Source organism: Ascaphus truei, chromosome 5 (genome assembly GCF_040206685.1).
Source record: "Ascaphus truei isolate aAscTru1 chromosome 5, aAscTru1.hap1, whole genome shotgun sequence".
Taxonomy (NCBI): Eukaryota; Metazoa; Chordata; class Amphibia; order Anura; family Ascaphidae; genus Ascaphus; species Ascaphus truei.
The window spans coordinates 41,698,551-41,716,205 of record NC_134487.1 but is presented as its reverse complement, the minus strand read 5'-3'; the positions used below and the strand labels follow the sequence as shown (position 1 = coordinate 41,716,205).

Genomic DNA, 17,655 nt, shown 5'->3' with positions numbered 1-17,655 from the left:
AGATATAAGAATGGGTAATCTAAAAAATGTCCGAATCACTTGTTCGCTGAGTGGTGGTGCCAAATATCTTCAGAAAGTTATATTGAAAAGATTTTTTTTCTCGTTTGTTTTAAATGACAACACATTTTGAGATGTTTATTAATGCAACAATTGTCTACATTTTTCCAGTATTTAAACTGAGTCGCCTTCATGTGTAGAATAAGTTCAAAAATAACAAATTACACGATCATGAACTTATTGACTGTGTGAAGTACTGTTCTTAGGTAGCAATATTGTTACACTATTCAGAGTAATTTATGCAAATAGTGTAAATGAAAGATGGGTGGTTTCAGATCTCTGGATCTGAATCACCTTAGCTTTGACCAATTGACATCCTGAAGTTACAGTGAAAATATTTTCATTGTGAGTTGTCTAAAATTAAAATAATAATAATAATAATATATTTCTCCTAAGAATAATAGCAAATGTAAGTAAGGAATACAACCTTTCATGGTTAAATGTGGTTACAAAAGAATAGCACACTTTCAGAGCCACTAAAGTAATTTATTTGCCAAATTGACAAAGTAGCCCCATAAAGCAAGTTCTATTTGAGATGCATTAAATACTTGGCTATATTATAGTGCGGTTTGTGGACTATCCCAAGAATATCTATAAATAGGTGGATGAGATTGTTGAAATTAAAAATCAGCCCACACAAACGTTTCTTCCCTTTTAAAACTTGGGAATTGTTGCAATTAAAAATGTAGTCGTAAAACAAAAGTTTTTCTTTTGTAAACTACTGTTTATGTATATAATATATGTATATTAATCTAACATTCTCAAATTAATAGGGTCCTGTATAGTTATGAAATAATGTCATGTTTCCTATTGATTAAAACATGTCCTAAATATACAAATGTTCCCATTTTTTCAGGAGTAACAACAGCACCACCTGTTGAAGGTAATATTATTAATATATATTTTTTATTTTTAAGTTTGAAAATTAGGAGATTTAAGAAAGGGTAATCTAAAAAATGTTTGAAACACTTGTTCGCTGAGTGGTTGTTCCAAATATCTTCAGAAAGTTATATTGATAAGATTTTGTTTCCTCCTTTGTTTTAAATGACAACACATTTTGAGATGTTTATTAGTGCAACAATTGTCTAAATTTTTCCATTATTTAAACTGAGTCGCCTTCATGTGTAGAATAAGTTAAAAAATCACAGATTACATGATTATGTACTTATTGACTGTGTGAAGTACTGTTCTTAGGTAGCAATATTGTTACACTATTCAGAGTAATTTATGCAAATAGTGTAAATGAAAGATGGGTGGTTTCAGATCTCTGGATCTGAACCACCTTAGGTTTTACCGATTGACATACTAAAGTTACAGGGAAAATATTTTCATTGTGAGTTGTCTAAAATTAAAATAATAATAATAATAATATATTTCTCCTAAGAATAATAGCAAATGTAAGTAAGGAATACACCCTTTCATGGTTAAATGTGGTTACAAAAGAATAGCCCACTTTCAGAGCCACTAAAGTAATTTATTTGCCAAATTGACAAAGTAGCCCCATAAAGCAAGTTCTATTTGAGATGCATTAAATACTTGGCTATAGTATTGTGCGGTTTGTGGACTATCCCCAGAATATCTATAAATAGGTGGACGATATTGTTGAAATTAAAAATCAGCCCACACAAAAGTTTCTTCCCTTTTAAAAGATGGGAATTGTTGCAATTAAAAATGTAGTCGTAAAACAAAAGTTTTTCTTTTGTAAACTACTGTTTATGTATATAATATATGTATATTAATCTAACATTCTCAAATTAATAGGGTCCTGTATAGTTATGAAATAATGTAATGTTTCCTATTGATTCTAAAATGTCCTAAATATACAAATGTTCCCATTTTTTCAGGAGTAACAACAGCACCACCTGTTGAAGGTAATATTAGTAATATATATTTTTTATTTTTAAGTTTGAAAATTAGGAGATATAAGAAAGGGTAATCTAAAAAATGTCTGAAACACTTGTTCGCTGAGTGGTGGTGCCAAATATTTTCAGAAAGTTATATTGATAAGATTTTGTTTCCTCCTTTGTTTTAAATGACAACACATTTTGAGATGTTTATTAATGCAACAATTGTCTACATTTTTCCAGTATTTACACTGAGTCGCCTTCATGTGTAGAATAAGTTCAAAAATAACAAATTACACGATCATGAACTTATTGACTGTGTGAAGTACTGTTCTTAGGTAGCAATATTGTTACACTATTCAGAGTAATTTATGCAAATAGTGTAAATGAAAGATGGGTGGTTTCAGATCTCTGGATCTGAACCACCTTAGCTTTGACCGATTGACATCCTGGAGTTACAGGGAAAATATTTTCATTGTGAGTTGTCTAAAATTAAAATAATAATAATAATATTTTTGTCCTAAGAATAATAGCAAATGTAAGTAAGGAATACACCCTTTCATGGTTAAATGTGGTTACAAAAGAATAGCACACTTTCAGAGCCACCAAAGTAATATATTTGCCAAATTGACAAAGTAGCCCCATAAAGCAAGTTCTATTTTAGATGCATTAAATACTTGGCTATAGTATGGTGCGGTTTGTGGACTATCCCAAGAATATCTATAAATAGGTGGACGAGTTTGTTGAAATTAAAAATCAGCCCACACAAAAGTATCTTCCCTTTTAAAAGATGGGAATTGTTGCAATTAAAAATGTAGTCGTAAAACAAAAGTTTTTCTTTTGTAAACTACTGTTTATGTATATAATATATGTATATTAATCTAACATTCTCAAATTAATAGGGTCCTGTATAGTTATGAAATAATGTAATGTTTCCTATTGATTCTAAAATGTCCTAAATATACAAATGTTCCCATTTTTTCAGGAGTAACAACAGTAGCACCTGTTGAAGGTAATATTAGTGATATATATATTTTATTTTTAAGTTTGAAAATTAGGAGATATAAGAAAGGGTAATCTAAAAAATGTCTGAATCACTTGTTCGCTGAGTGGTGGTGCCAAATATCTTCGGAAAGTTATATTGAAAAGATTTTTTTTCTCGTTTGTTTTAAATGACAACACATTTTGAGATGTTTATTAATGCAACAATTGTCTACATTTTTCCAGTATTTAAACTGAGTCGCCTTCATGTGTAGAATAAGTTCAAAAATAACAAATTACACGATCATGAACTTATTGACTGTGTGAAGTACTGTTCTTAGGTAGCAATATTGTTACACTATTCAGAGTAATTTATGCAAATAGTGTAAATGAAAGATGGGTGGTTTCAGATCTCTGGATCTGAATCACCTTAGCTTTGACCAATTGACATCCTGAAGTTACAGGGAAAATATTTTCATTGTGAGTTGTCTAAAATTAAAATAATAATAATATATTTCTCCTAAGAATAATAGCAAATGTAAGTAATGAATACACCCTTTCATGGTTAAATGTGGTTACAAAAGAATAGCACACTTTCAGAGCCACTAAAGTAATTTATTTGCCAAATTGACAAAGTAGCCCCATAAAGCAAGTTCTATTTGAGATGCATTAAATACTTGGCTATAGTATAGTGCGGTTTGTGGACTATCCCAAGAATATCTATAAATAGGTGGATGAGATTGTTGAAATTAAAAATCAGCCCACACAGACGTTTCTTCCCTTTTAAAAGATGGGAATTGTTGCAATTAAAAATGTAGTCGTAAAACAAAAGTTTTTCTTTTGTAAACTACTGTTTATGTATATAATATATGTATATTAATCTAACATTCTCAAATTAATAGGGTCCTGTATAGTTATGAAATAATGTCATGTTTCCTATTGATTAAAAAATGTCCTAAATATACAAATGTTCCCATTTTTTCAGGAGTAACAACAGCAGCACCTGTTGAAGGTAATATTAGTAATATATATTTTTTATTTTTAAGTTTGAAAATTAGGAGATATAAGAAAGGGTAATCTAAAAAATGTCTGAAACACTTGTTCGCTGAGTGGTGGTGCCAAATATCTTCAGAAAGTTATATTGAAAAGATTTTTTTTCTCCTTTCTTTTAAATGACAACACATTTTGAGATGTTTATTAATGCAACAATTGTCTACATTTTTCCAGTATTTAAACTGAGTCGCCTTCATGTGTAGAATAAGTTCAAAAATAACAAATTACACGATCATGAACTTATTGAATGTGTGAAGTACTGTTCTTAGGTAGCAATATTGTTACACTATTCAGAATAATTTATGCAAATAGTGTAAATGAAAGATGGGTGGTTTCAGATCTCTGGATCTGAATCACCTTAGCTTTGACCAATTGACATCCTGAAGTTACAGGGAAAATATTTTCATTGTGAGTTGTCTAAAATTAAAATAATAATAATATATTTCTCCTAAGAATAATAGCAAATGTAAGTAAGGAATACAACCTTTCATGGATAAATGTGGTTACAAAAGAATAGCACACTTTCAGAGCCACTAAAGTAATTTATTTGCCAAATTGACAAAGTAGCCCCATAAAGCAAGTTCTATTTGAGATACATTAAATACTTGGCTATAGTATAGTGCGGTTTGTGGACTATCCCAAGAATATCTATAAATAGGTGGATGAGATTGTTGAAATTAAAAATCAGCCCACACAAACGTTTCTTCCCTTTTAAAAGATGGGAATTGTTGCAATTAAAAATGTAGTCGTAAAACAAAAGTTTTTCTTTTGTAAACTACTGTTTATGTATATAATATATGTATATTAATCTAACATTCTCAAATTAATAGGGTCCTGTATAGTTATGAAATAATGTCATGTTTCCTATTGATTAAAAAATGTCCTAAATATACAAATGTTCCCATTTTTTTCAGGAGTTACAACAGTAGCACCTGTTGAATATAATATTAGTGATATATATTTTTAATTTTTAAGTTTGAAAATTAGGAGATATAAGAAAGGGTAATCTAAAAAATGTCTGAATCACTTGTTCGCTGAGTGGTGGTGCCAAATATCTTCAGAAAGTTATATTGAAAAGATTTTTTTTCTCGTTTGTTTTAAATGACAACACATTTTGAGATGTTTATTAATGCAACAATTGTCTACATTTTTCCAGTATTTAAACTGAGTCGCCTTCATGTGTAGAATAAGTTCAAAAATAACAAATTACACGATCATGAACTTATTGACTGTGTGAAGTACTGTTCTTAGGTAGCAATATTGTTACGCTATTCAGAGTTATTTATGCAAATAGTGTAAATGAAAGATGGTTGGTTTCAGATCTCTGGATCTGAATCACCTTAGCTTTGACCAATTGACATCCTGAAGTTACAGGGAAAATATTTTCATTGTGAGTTGTCTAAAATTAAAATAATAATAATAATAATAATAATATATTTCTCCTAAGAATAATAGCAAATGTAAGTAAGGAATACACCCTTTCATGGTTAAATGTGGTTACAAAAGAATAGCACACTTTCAGAGCCACTAAAGTAATTTATTTGCCAAATTGACAAAGTAGCCCCATAAAGCAAGTTCTATTTGAGATGCATTAAATACTTGGCTATAGTATAGTGCGGTTTGTGGACTATCCCAAGAATATCTATAAATAGGTGGATGAGATTGTTGAAATTAAAAATCAGCCCACACAAATGTTTCTTCCCTTTTAAAAGATGGGAATTGTTGCAATTAAAAATGTAGTCGTAAAACAAAAGTTTTTCTTTTGTAAACTACTGTTTATGTATATAATATATGTATATTAATCTAACATTCTCAAATTAATAGGGTCCTGTATAGTTATGAAATAATGTCATGTTTCCTATTGATTAAAAAATGTCCTAAATATACAAATGTTCCCATTTTTTCAGGAGTAACAACAGCAGCACCTGTTGAAGGTAATATTAGTAATATATATTTTTTATTTTTAAGTTTGAAAATTAGGAGATATAAGAAAGGGTAATCTAAAAAATGTCTGAAACACTTGTTCGCTGAGTGGTGGTGCCAAATATCTTCAGAAAGTTATATTGAAAAGATTATTTTCTCGTTTGTTTTAAATGACAACACATTTTGAGATGTTTATTAATGCAACAATTGTCTACATTTTTCCAGTATTTAAACTGAGTCGCCTTCATGTGTAGAATAAGTTAAAAAATCACAGATTACATGATTATGTACTTATTGACTGTGTGAAGTACTGTTCTTAGGTAGCAATATTGTTACACTATTCAGAGTAATTTATGCAAATAGTGTAAATGAAAGATGGGTGGTTTCAGATCTCTGGATCTGAACCACCTTAGCTTTGACCGATTGACATGCTGGAGTTACAGGGAAAATATTTTCATTGTGAGTTGTCTAAAATTAAAATAATAATAATAATATATTTCTCCTAAGAATAATAGCAAATGTAAGTAAGGAATACACCCTTTCATGCTAAATGTGGTTACAAAAGAATAGCACACTTTCAGAGCCACTAATGTAATTTATTTGCCAAATTGACAAAGTAGCCCCATAAAGCAAGTTCTATTTGAGATGCATTAAATACTTGGCTATAGTATAGTGCGGTTTGTGGACTATCCCAAGAATATCTATAAATAGGTGGATGAGATTGTTGAAATTAAAAATCAGCCCACACAAATGTTTCTTCCCTTTTAAAAGATGGGAATTGTTGCAATTAAAAATGTAGTCGTAAAACAAAAGTTTTTCTTTTGTAAACTACTGTTTATGCATATAATATATGTATATTAATCTAACATTCTCAAATTAATAGGGTCCTGTATAGTTATGAAATAATGTCATGTTTCCTATTGATTAAAAAATGTCCTAAATATACAAATGTTCCCATTTTTTCAGGAGTAACAACAGCAGCACCTGTTGAAGGTAATATTAGTAATATATATTTTTTATTTTTAAGTTTGAAAATTAGGAGATATAAGAAAGGGTAATCTAAAAAATGTCTGAAACACTTGTTCGCTGAGTGGTGGTGCCAAATATCTTCAGAAAGTTATATTGAAAAGATTTTTTTTCTCCTTTCTTTTAAATGACAACACATTTTGAGATGTTTATTAATGCAACAATTGTCTACATTTTTCCAGTATTTAAACTGAGTCGCCTTCATGTGTAGAATAAGTTCAAAAATAACAAATTACACGATCATGAACTTATTGAATGTGTGAAGTACTGTTCTTAGGTAGCAATATTGTTACACTATTCAGAGTAATTTATGCAAATAGTGTAAATGAAAGATGGGTGGTTTCAGATCTCTGGATCTGAATCACCTTAGCTTTGACCAATTGACATCCTGAAGTTACAGGGAAAATATTTTCATTGTGAGTTGTCTAAAATTAAAATAATAATAATATATTTCTCCTAAGAATAATAGCAAATGTAAGTAAGGAATACAACCTTTCATGGATAAATGTGGTTACAAAAGAATAGCACACTTTCAGAGCCACTAAAGTAATTTATTTGCCAAATTGACAAAGTAGCCCCATAAAGCAAGTTCTATTTGAGATACATTAAATACTTGGCTATAGTATAGTGCGGTTTGTGGACTATCCCAAGAATATCTATAAATAGGTGGATGAGATTGTTGAAATTAAAAATCAGCCCACACAAACGTTTCTTCCCTTTTAAAAGATGGGAATTGTTGCAATTAAAAATGTAGTCGTAAAACAAAAGTTTTTCTTTTGTAAACTACTGTTTATGTATATAATATATGTATATTAATCTAACATTCTCAAATTAATAGGGTCCTGTATAGTTATGAAATAATGTCATGTTTCCTATTGATTAAAAAATGTCCTAAATATACAAATGTTCCCATTTTTTTCAGGAGTTACAACAGTAGCACCTGTTGAAGGTAATATTAGTGATATATATTTTTAATTTTTAAGTTTGAAAATTAGGAGATATAAGAAAGGGTAATCTAAAAAATGTCTGAATCACTTGTTCGCTGAGTGGTGGTGCCAAATATCTTCAGAAAGTTATATTGAAAAGATTTTTTTTCTCGTTTGTTTTAAATGACAACACATTTTGAGATGTTTATTAATGCAACAATTGTCTACATTTTTCCAGTATTTAAACTGAGTCGCCTTCATGTGTAGAATAAGTTCAAAAATAACAAATTACACGATCATGAACTTATTGACTGTGTGAAGTACTGTTCTTAGGTAGCAATATTGTTACGCTATTCAGAGTTATTTATGCAAATAGTGTAAATGAAAGATGGTTGGTTTCAGATCTCTGGATCTGAATCACCTTAGCTTTGACCAATTGACATCCTGAAGTTACAGGGAAAATATTTTCATTGTGAGTTGTCTAAAATTAAAATAATAATAATAATAATATATTTCTCCTAAGAATAATAGCAAATGTAAGTAAGGAATACACCCTTTCATGGTTAAATGTGGTTACAAAAGAATAGCACACTTTCAGAGCCACTAAAGTAATTTATTTGCCAAATTGACAAAGTAGCCCCATAAAGCAAGTTCTATTTGAGATGCATTAAATACTTGGCTATAGTATAGTGCGGTTTGTGGACTATCCCAAGAATATCTATAAATAGGTGGATGAGATTGTTGAAATTAAAAATCAGCCCACACAAATGTTTCTTCCCTTTTAAAAGATGGGAATTGTTGCAATAAAAAATGTAGTCGTAAAACAAAAGTTTTTCTTTTGTAAACTACTGTTTATGTATATAATATATGTATATTAATCTAACATTCTCAAATTAATAGGGTCCTGTATAGTTATGAAATAATGTCATGTTTCCTATTGATTAAAAAATGTCCTAAATATACAAATGTTCCCATTTTTTCAGGAGTAACAACAGCAGCACCTGTTGAAGGTAATATTAGTAATATATATTTTTTATTTTTAAGTTTGAAAATTAGGAGATATAAGAAAGGGTAATTTAAAAAATGTCTGAAACACTTGTTCGCTGAGTGGTGGTGCCAAATATCTTCAGAAAGTTATATTGAAAAGATTTTTTTTCTCCTTTCTTTTAAATGACAACACATTTTGAGATGTTTATTAATGCAACAATTGTCTACATTTTTCCAGTATTTAAACTGAGTCGCCTTCATGTGTAGAATAAGTTCAAAAATAACAAATTACACGATCATGAACTTATTGAATGTGTGAAGTACTGTTCTTAGGTAGCAATATTGTTACACTATTCAGAGTAATTTATGCAAATAGTGTAAATGAAAGATGGGTGGTTTCAGATCTCTGGATCTGAATCACCTTAGCTTTGACCAATTGACATCCTGAAGTTACAGGGAAAATATTTTCATTGTGAGTTGTCTAAAATTAAAATAATAATAATATATTTCTCCTAAGAATAATAGCAAATGTAAGTAAGGAATACAACCTTTCATGGATAAATGTGGTTACAAAAGAATAGCACACTTTCAGAGCCACTAAAGTAATTTATTTGCCAAATTGACAAAGTAGCCCCATAAAGCAAGTTCTATTTGAGATACATTAAATACTTGGCTATAGTATAGTGCGGTTTGTGGACTATCCCAAGAATATCTATAAATAGGTGGATGAGATTGTTGAAATTAAAAATCAGCCCACACAAACGTTTCTTCCCTTTTAAAAGATGGGAATTGTTGCAATTAAAAATGTAGTCGTAAAACAAAAGTTTTTCTTTTGTAAACTACTGTTTATGTATATAATATATGTATATTAATCTAACATTCTCAAATTAATAGGGTCCTGTATAGTTATGAAATAATGTCATGTTTCCTATTGATTAAAAAATGTCCTAAATATACAAATGTTCCCATTTTTTTCAGGAGTTACAACAGTAGCACCTGTTGAAGGTAATATTAGTAATATATATTTTTAATTTTTAAGTTTGAAAATTAGGAGATATAAGAAAGGGTAATCTAAAAAATGTCTGAAACACTTGTTCGCTGAGTGGTGGTGCCAAATATCTTCAGAAAGTTATATTGAAAAGATTATTTTCTCGTTTGTTTTAAATGACAACACATTTTGAGATGTTTATTAATGCAACAATTGTCTACATTTTTCCAGTATTTAAACTGAGTCGCCTTCATGTGTAGAATAAGTTCAAAAATAACAAATTACACGATCATGAACTTATTGACTGTGTGAAGTACTGTTCTTAGGTAGCAATATTGTTACGCTATTCAGAGTTATTTATGCAAATAGTGTAAATGAAAGATGGTTGGTTTCAGATCTCTGGATCTGAATCACCTTAGCTTTGACCAATTGACATCCTGAAGTTACAGGGAAAATATTTTCATTGTGAGTTGTCTAAAATTAAAATAATAATAATAATAATATATTTCTCCTAAGAATAATAGCAAATGTAAGTAAGGAATACACCCTTTCATGGTTAAATGTGGTTACAAAAGAATAGCACACTTTCAGAGCCACTAAAGTAATTTATTTGCCAAATTGACAAAGTAGCCCCATAAAGCAAGTTCTATTTGAGATGCATTAAATACTTGGCTATAGTATAGTGCGGTTTGTGGACTATCCCAAGAATATCTATAAATAGGTGGATGAGATTGTTGAAATTAAAAATCAGCCCACACAAATGTTTCTTCCCTTTTAAAAGATGGGAATTGTTGCAATAAAAAATGTAGTCGTAAAACAAAAGTTTTTCTTTTGTAAACTACTGTTTATGTATATAATATATGTATATTAATCTAACATTCTCAAATTAATAGGGTCCTGTATAGTTATGAAATAATGTCATGTTTCCTATTGATTAAAAAATGTCCTAAATATACAAATGTTCCCATTTTTTCAGGAGTAACAACAGCAGCACCTGTTGAAGGTAATATTAGTAATATATATTTTTTATTTTTAAGTTTGAAAATTAGGAGATATAAGAAAGGGTAATTTAAAAAATGTCTGAAACACTTGTTCGCTGAGTGGTGGTGCCAAATATCTTCAGAAAGTTATATTGAAAAGATTTTTTTTCTCCTTTCTTTTAAATGACAACACATTTTGAGATGTTTATTAATGCAACAATTGTCTACATTTTTCCAGTATTTAAACTGAGTCGCCTTCATGTGTAGAATAAGTTCAAAAATAACAAATTACACGATCATGAACTTATTGAATGTGTGAAGTACTGTTCTTAGGTAGCAATATTGTTACACTATTCAGAGTAATTTATGCAAATAGTGTAAATGAAAGATGGGTGGTTTCAGATCTCTGGATCTGAATCACCTTAGCTTTGACCAATTGACATCCTGAAGTTACAGGGAAAATATTTTCATTGTGAGTTGTCTAAAATTAAAATAATAATAATATATTTCTCCTAAGAATAATAGCAAATGTAAGTAAGGAATACAACCTTTCATGGATAAATGTGGTTACAAAAGAATAGCACACTTTCAGAGCCACTAAAGTAATTTATTTGCCAAATTGACAAAGTAGCCCCATAAAGCAAGTTCTATTTGAGATACATTAAATACTTGGCTATAGTATAGTGCGGTTTGTGGACTATCCCAAGAATATCTATAAATAGGTGGATGAGATTGTTGAAATTAAAAATCAGCCCACACAAACGTTTCTTCCCTTTTAAAAGATGGGAATTGTTGCAATTAAAAATGTAGTCGTAAAACAAAAGTTTTTCTTTTGTAAACTACTGTTTATGTATATAATATATGTATATTAATCTAACATTCTCAAATTAATAGGGTCCTGTATAGTTATGAAATAATGTCATGTTTCCTATTGATTAAAAAATGTCCTAAATATACAAATGTTCCCATTTTTTTCAGGAGTTACAACAGTAGCACCTGTTGAAGGTAATATTAGTAATATATATTTTTAATTTTTAAGTTTGAAAATTAGGAGATATAAGAAAGGGTAATCTAAAAAATGTCTGAAACACTTGTTCGCTGAGTGGTGGTGCCAAATATCTTCAGAAAGTTATATTGAAAAGATTATTTTCTCGTTTGTTTTAAATGACAACACATTTTGAGATGTTTATTAATGCAACAATTGTCTACATTTTTCCAGTATTTAAACTGAGTCGCCTTCATGTGTAGAATAAGTTAAAAAATCACAGATTACATGATTATGTACTTATTGACTGTGTGAAGTACTGTTCTTAGGTAGCAATATTGTTACACTATTCAGAGTAATTTATGCAAATAGTGTAAATGAAAGATGGGTGGTTTCAGATCTCTGGATCTGAACCACCTTAGCTTTGACCGATTGACATGCTGGAGTTACAGGGAAAATATTTTCATTGTGAGTTGTCTAAAATTAAAATAATAATAATAATATATTTCTCCTAAGAATAATAGCAAATGTAAGTAAGGAATACACCCTTTCATGCTAAATGTGGTTACAAAAGAATAGCACACTTTCAGAGCCACTAATGTAATTTATTTGCCAAATTGACAAAGTAGCCCCATAAAGCAAGTTCTATTTCAGATGCATTAAATACTTGGCTATAGTATAGTGCGGTTTGTGGACTATCCCAAGAATATCTATAAATAGGTGGACGAGATTGTTGAAATTAAAAATAAGCCCACACAAAAGTTTCTTCCCTTTTAAAAGATGGGAATTGTTGCAATTAAAAATGCAGTCGTAAAACAAAAGTTTTTCTTTTGTAAACTACTGTTTATGTATATAATATATGTATATTAATCTAACATTCTCAAATTAATAGGGTCCTGTATAGTTATGAAATAATGTCATGTTTCCTATTGATTAAAAAATGTCCTAAATATACAAATGTTCCCATTTTTTCAGGAGTAACAACAGCAGCACCTGTTGAAGGTAATATTAGTAATATATATTTTTTATTTTTAAGTTTGAAAATTAGGAGATATAAGAAAGGGTAATCTAAAAAATGTCTGAAACACTTGTTCGCTGAGTGGTGGTGCCAAATATCTTCAGAAAGTTATATTGAAAAGATTTTTTTTCTCCTTTCTTTTAAATGACAACACATTTTGAGATGTTTATTAATGCAACAATTGTCTACATTTTTCCAGTATTTAAACTGAGTCGCCTTCATGTGTAGAATAAGTTCAAAAATAACAAATTACACGATCATGAACTTATTGAATGTGTGAAGTACTGTTCTTAGGTAGCAATATTGTTACACTATTCAGAGTAATTTATGCAAATAGTGTAAATGAAAGATGGGTGGTTTCAGATCTCTGGATCTGAATCACCTTAGCTTTGACCAATTGACATCCTGAAGTTACAGGGAAAATATTTTCATTGTGAGTTGTCTAAAATTAAAATAATAATAATATATTTCTCCTAAGAATAATAGCAAATGTAAGTAAGGAATACAACCTTTCATGGATAAATGTGGTTACAAAAGAATAGCACACTTTCAGAGCCACTAAAGTAATTTATTTGCCAAATTGACAAAGTAGCCCCATAAAGCAAGTTCTATTTGAGATACATTAAATACTTGGCTATAGTATAGTGCGGTTTGTGGACTATCCCAAGAATATCTATAAATAGGTGGATGAGATTGTTGAAATTAAAAATCAGCCCACACAAACGTTTCTTCCCTTTTAAAAGATGGGAATTGTTGCAATTAAAAATGTAGTCGTAAAACAAAAGTTTTTCTTTTGTAAACTACTGTTTATGTATATAATATATGTATATTAATCTAACATTCTCAAATTAATAGGGTCCTGTATAGTTATGAAATAATGTCATGTTTCCTATTGATTAAAAAATGTCCTAAATATACAAATGTTCCCATTTTTTTCAGGAGTTACAACAGTAGCACCTGTTGAAGGTAATATTAGTAATATATATTTTTAATTTTTAAGTTTGAAAATTAGGAGATATAAGAAAGGGTAATCTAAAAAATGTCTGAAACACTTGTTCGCTGAGTGGTGGTGCCAAATATCTTCAGAAAGTTATATTGAAAAGATTATTTTCTCGTTTGTTTTAAATGACAACACATTTTGAGATGTTTATTAATGCAACAATTGTCTACATTTTTCCAGTATTTAAACTGAGTCGCCTTCATGTGTAGAATAAGTTAAAAAATCACAGATTACATGATTATGTACTTATTGACTGTGTGAAGTACTGTTCTTAGGTAGCAATATTGTTACACTATTCAGAGTAATTTATGCAAATAGTGTAAATGAAAGATGGGTGGTTTCAGATCTCTGGATCTGAACCACCTTAGCTTTGACCGATTGACATGCTGGAGTTACAGGGAAAATATTTTCATTGTGAGTTGTCTAAAATTAAAATAATAATAATAATATATTTCTCCTAAGAATAATAGCAAATGTAAGTAAGGAATACACCCTTTCATGCTAAATGTGGTTACAAAAGAATAGCACACTTTCAGAGCCACTAATGTAATTTATTTGCCAAATTGACAAAGTAGCCCCATAAAGCAAGTTCTATTTCAGATGCATTAAATACTTGGCTATAGTATAGTGCGGTTTGTGGACTATCCCAAGAATATCTATAAATAGGTGGACGAGATTGTTGAAATTAAAAATAAGCCCACACAAAAGTTTCTTCCCTTTTAAAAGATGGGAATTGTTGCAATTAAAAATGCAGTCGTAAAACAAAAGTTTTTCTTTTGTAAACTACTGTTTATGTATATAATATATGTATATTAATCTAACATTCTCATATTAATAGGGTCCTGTATAGTTATGAAATAATGTAATGTTTCCTATTGATGAAAAAATGTCCTAAATATACAAATGTTCCCATTTTTTCAGGAGTAACAACAGTAGCACCTGTTGAAGGTAATATTAGTGATATATATTTTTTATTTTTAAGTTTGAAAATTAGGAGATATAAGAAAGGGTAATCTAAAAAATGTCTGAATCACTTGTTCGCTGAGTGGTGGTGCCAAATATCTTCAGAAAGTTATATTGAAAAGATTTTTTTTCTCGTTTGTTTTAAATGACAACACATTTTGAGATGTTTATTAATGCAACAATTGTCTACATTTTTCCAGTATTTAAACTGAGTCGCCTTCATGTGTAGAATAAGTTCAAAAATAACAAATTACACGATCATGAACTTATTGACTGTGTGAAGTACTGTTCTTAGGTAGCAATATTGTTACACTATTCAGAGTAATTTATGCAAATAGTGTAAATGAAAGATGGGTGGTTTCAGATCTCTGGATCTGAATCACCTTAGCTTTGACCGATTGACATCCTGAAGTTACAGGGAAAATATTTTCATTGTGAGTTGTCTAAAATTAAAATAATAATAATAATAATATATTTCTCCTAAGAATAATAGCAAATGTAAGTAATGAATACACCCTTTCATGGTTAAATGTGGTTACAAAAGAATAGCACACTTTCAGAGCCACTAAAGTAATTTATTTGCCAAATTGACAAAGTAGCCCCATAAAGCAAGTTCTATTTGAGATGCATTAAATACTTGGCTATAGTATAGTGCGGTTTGTGGACTATCCCAAGAATATCTATAAATAGGTGGATGAGATTGTTGAAATTAAAAATCAGCCCACACAAATGTTTCTTCCCTTTTAAAAGATGGGAATTGTTGCAATTAAAAATGTAGTCGTAAAACAAAAGTTTTTCTTTTGTAAACTACTGTTTATGTATATAATATATGTATATTAATCTAACATTCTCAAATTAATGGGGTCCTGTATAGTTATGAAATAATGTCATGTTTCCTATTGATTAAAAAATGTCCTAAATATACAAATGTTCCCATTTTTTCAGGAGTAACAACAGCAGCACCTGTTGAAGGTAATATTAGTAATATATATTTTTTATTTTTAAGTTTGAAAATTAGGAGATATAAGAAAGGGTAATCTAAAAAATGTCTGAAACACTTGTTCGCTGAGTGGTGGTGCCAAATATTTTCAGAAAGTTATATTGATAAGATTTTTTTTCTCGTTTGTTTTAAATGACAACACATTTTGAGATGTTTATTAATGCAACAATTGTCTACATTTTTCCAGTATTTAAACTGAGTCGCCTTCATGTGTAGAATAAGTTAAAAAATCACAGATTACACGATCATGAACTTATTGACTGTGTGAAGTACTGTTCTTAGGTAGCAATATTGTTACACTATTCAGAGTAATTTATGCAAATAGTGTAAATGAAAGATGGGTGGTTTCAGATCTCTGGATCTGAACCACCTTAGCTTTGACCGATTGACATCCTGAAGTTACAGGGAAAATATTTTCATTGTGAGTTGTCTAAAATTAAAATAATAATAATAATATATTTCTCCTAAGAATAATAGCAAATGTAAGTAAGGAATACACCCTTTCATGCTAAATGTGGTTACAAAAGAATAGCACACTTTCAGAGCCACTAATGTAATTTATTTGCCAAATTGACAAAGTAGCCCCATAAAGCAAGTTCTATTTCAGATGCATTAAATACTTGGCTATAGTATAGTGCGGTTTGTGGACTATCCCAAGAATATCTATAAATAGGTGGACGAGATTGTTGAAATTAAAAATCAGCCCACACAAACGTTTCTTCATTTTAAAAGGTGGGAATTGTTGCAAATAAAAATGTAGTCGTAAAACAAAAGTTTTTCTTTTGTAAACTACTGTTTATGTATATAATATATGTATATTAATCTAACATTCTCAAATTAATAGGGTCCTGTATAGTTATGAAATAATGTCATGTTTCCTATTGATTAAAAAATGTCCTAAATATACAAATGTTCCCATTTTTTCAGGAGTAACAACAGTAGCACCTGTTGAAGGTAATATTAGTAATATATATTTTTTATTTTTAAGTTTGAAAATTAGGAGATATAAGAAAGGGTAATCTAAAAAATGTCTGAAACACTTGTTCGCTGAGTGGTGGTGCCAAATATCTTCAGAAAGTTATATTGAAAAGATTTTTTTTCTCCTTTCTTTTAAATGACAACACATTTTGAGATGTTTATTAATGCAACAATTGTCTACATTTTTCCAGTATTTAAACTGAGTCGCCTTCATGTGTAGAATAAGTTAAAAAATCACAGATTACATGATTATGTACTTATTGACTGTGTGAAGTACTGTTCTTAGGTAGCAATATTGTTACACTATTCAGAGTAATTTATGCAAATAGTGTAAATGAAAGATGGGTGGTTTCAGATCTCTGGATCTGAATCACCTTAGCTTTGACCGATTGACATCCTGAAGTTACACGGAAAATATTTTCATTGTGAGTTGTCTAAAATTAAAATAATAATAATAATAATATATTTCTCCTAAGAATAATAGCAAATGTAAGTAATGAATACACCCTTTCATGGTTAAATGTGGTTACAAAAGAATAGCACACTTTCAGAGCCACTAAAGTAATTTATTTGCCAAATTGACAAAGTAGCCCCATAAAGCAAGTTCTATTTGAGATGCATTAAATACTTGGCTATAGTATAGTGCGGTTTGTGGACTATCCCAAGAATATCTATAAATAGGTGAATGAGATTGTTGAAATTAAAAATCAGCCCACACAAACATTTCTTCCCTTTTAAAAGATGGGAATTGTTGCAATTAAAAATGTAGTCGTAAAACAAAAGTTTTTCTTTTGTAAACTACTGTTTATGTATATAATATATGTATATTAATCTAACATTCTCAAATTAATAGGGTCCTGTATAGTTATGAAATAATGTCATGTTTCCTATTGATTAAAAAATGTCCTAAATATACAAATGTTCCCATTTTTTCAGGAGTAACAAC

The 17,655-nt window shown here is 29.5% G+C and overlaps 1 protein-coding gene across 1 annotated transcript in view; it reads left to right on the top strand.

The window, feature by feature from the left end:
* Window positions 1–17,655, top strand: part of LOC142494637 (integumentary mucin B.1-like) — a 64,862-nt gene that overhangs the window by 8,475 nt on the left and 38,732 nt on the right. The window contains exons 2-5 of the mRNA XM_075599070.1: window positions 7,807–7,833; window positions 9,776–9,802; window positions 11,744–11,770; window positions 13,708–13,734. Coding sequence (XP_075455185.1) covers window positions 7,807–7,833; window positions 9,776–9,802; window positions 11,744–11,770; window positions 13,708–13,734 — 108 coding nt within the window. The remainder of the gene's footprint in view (window positions 1–7,806; window positions 7,834–9,775; window positions 9,803–11,743; window positions 11,771–13,707; window positions 13,735–17,655) is intronic.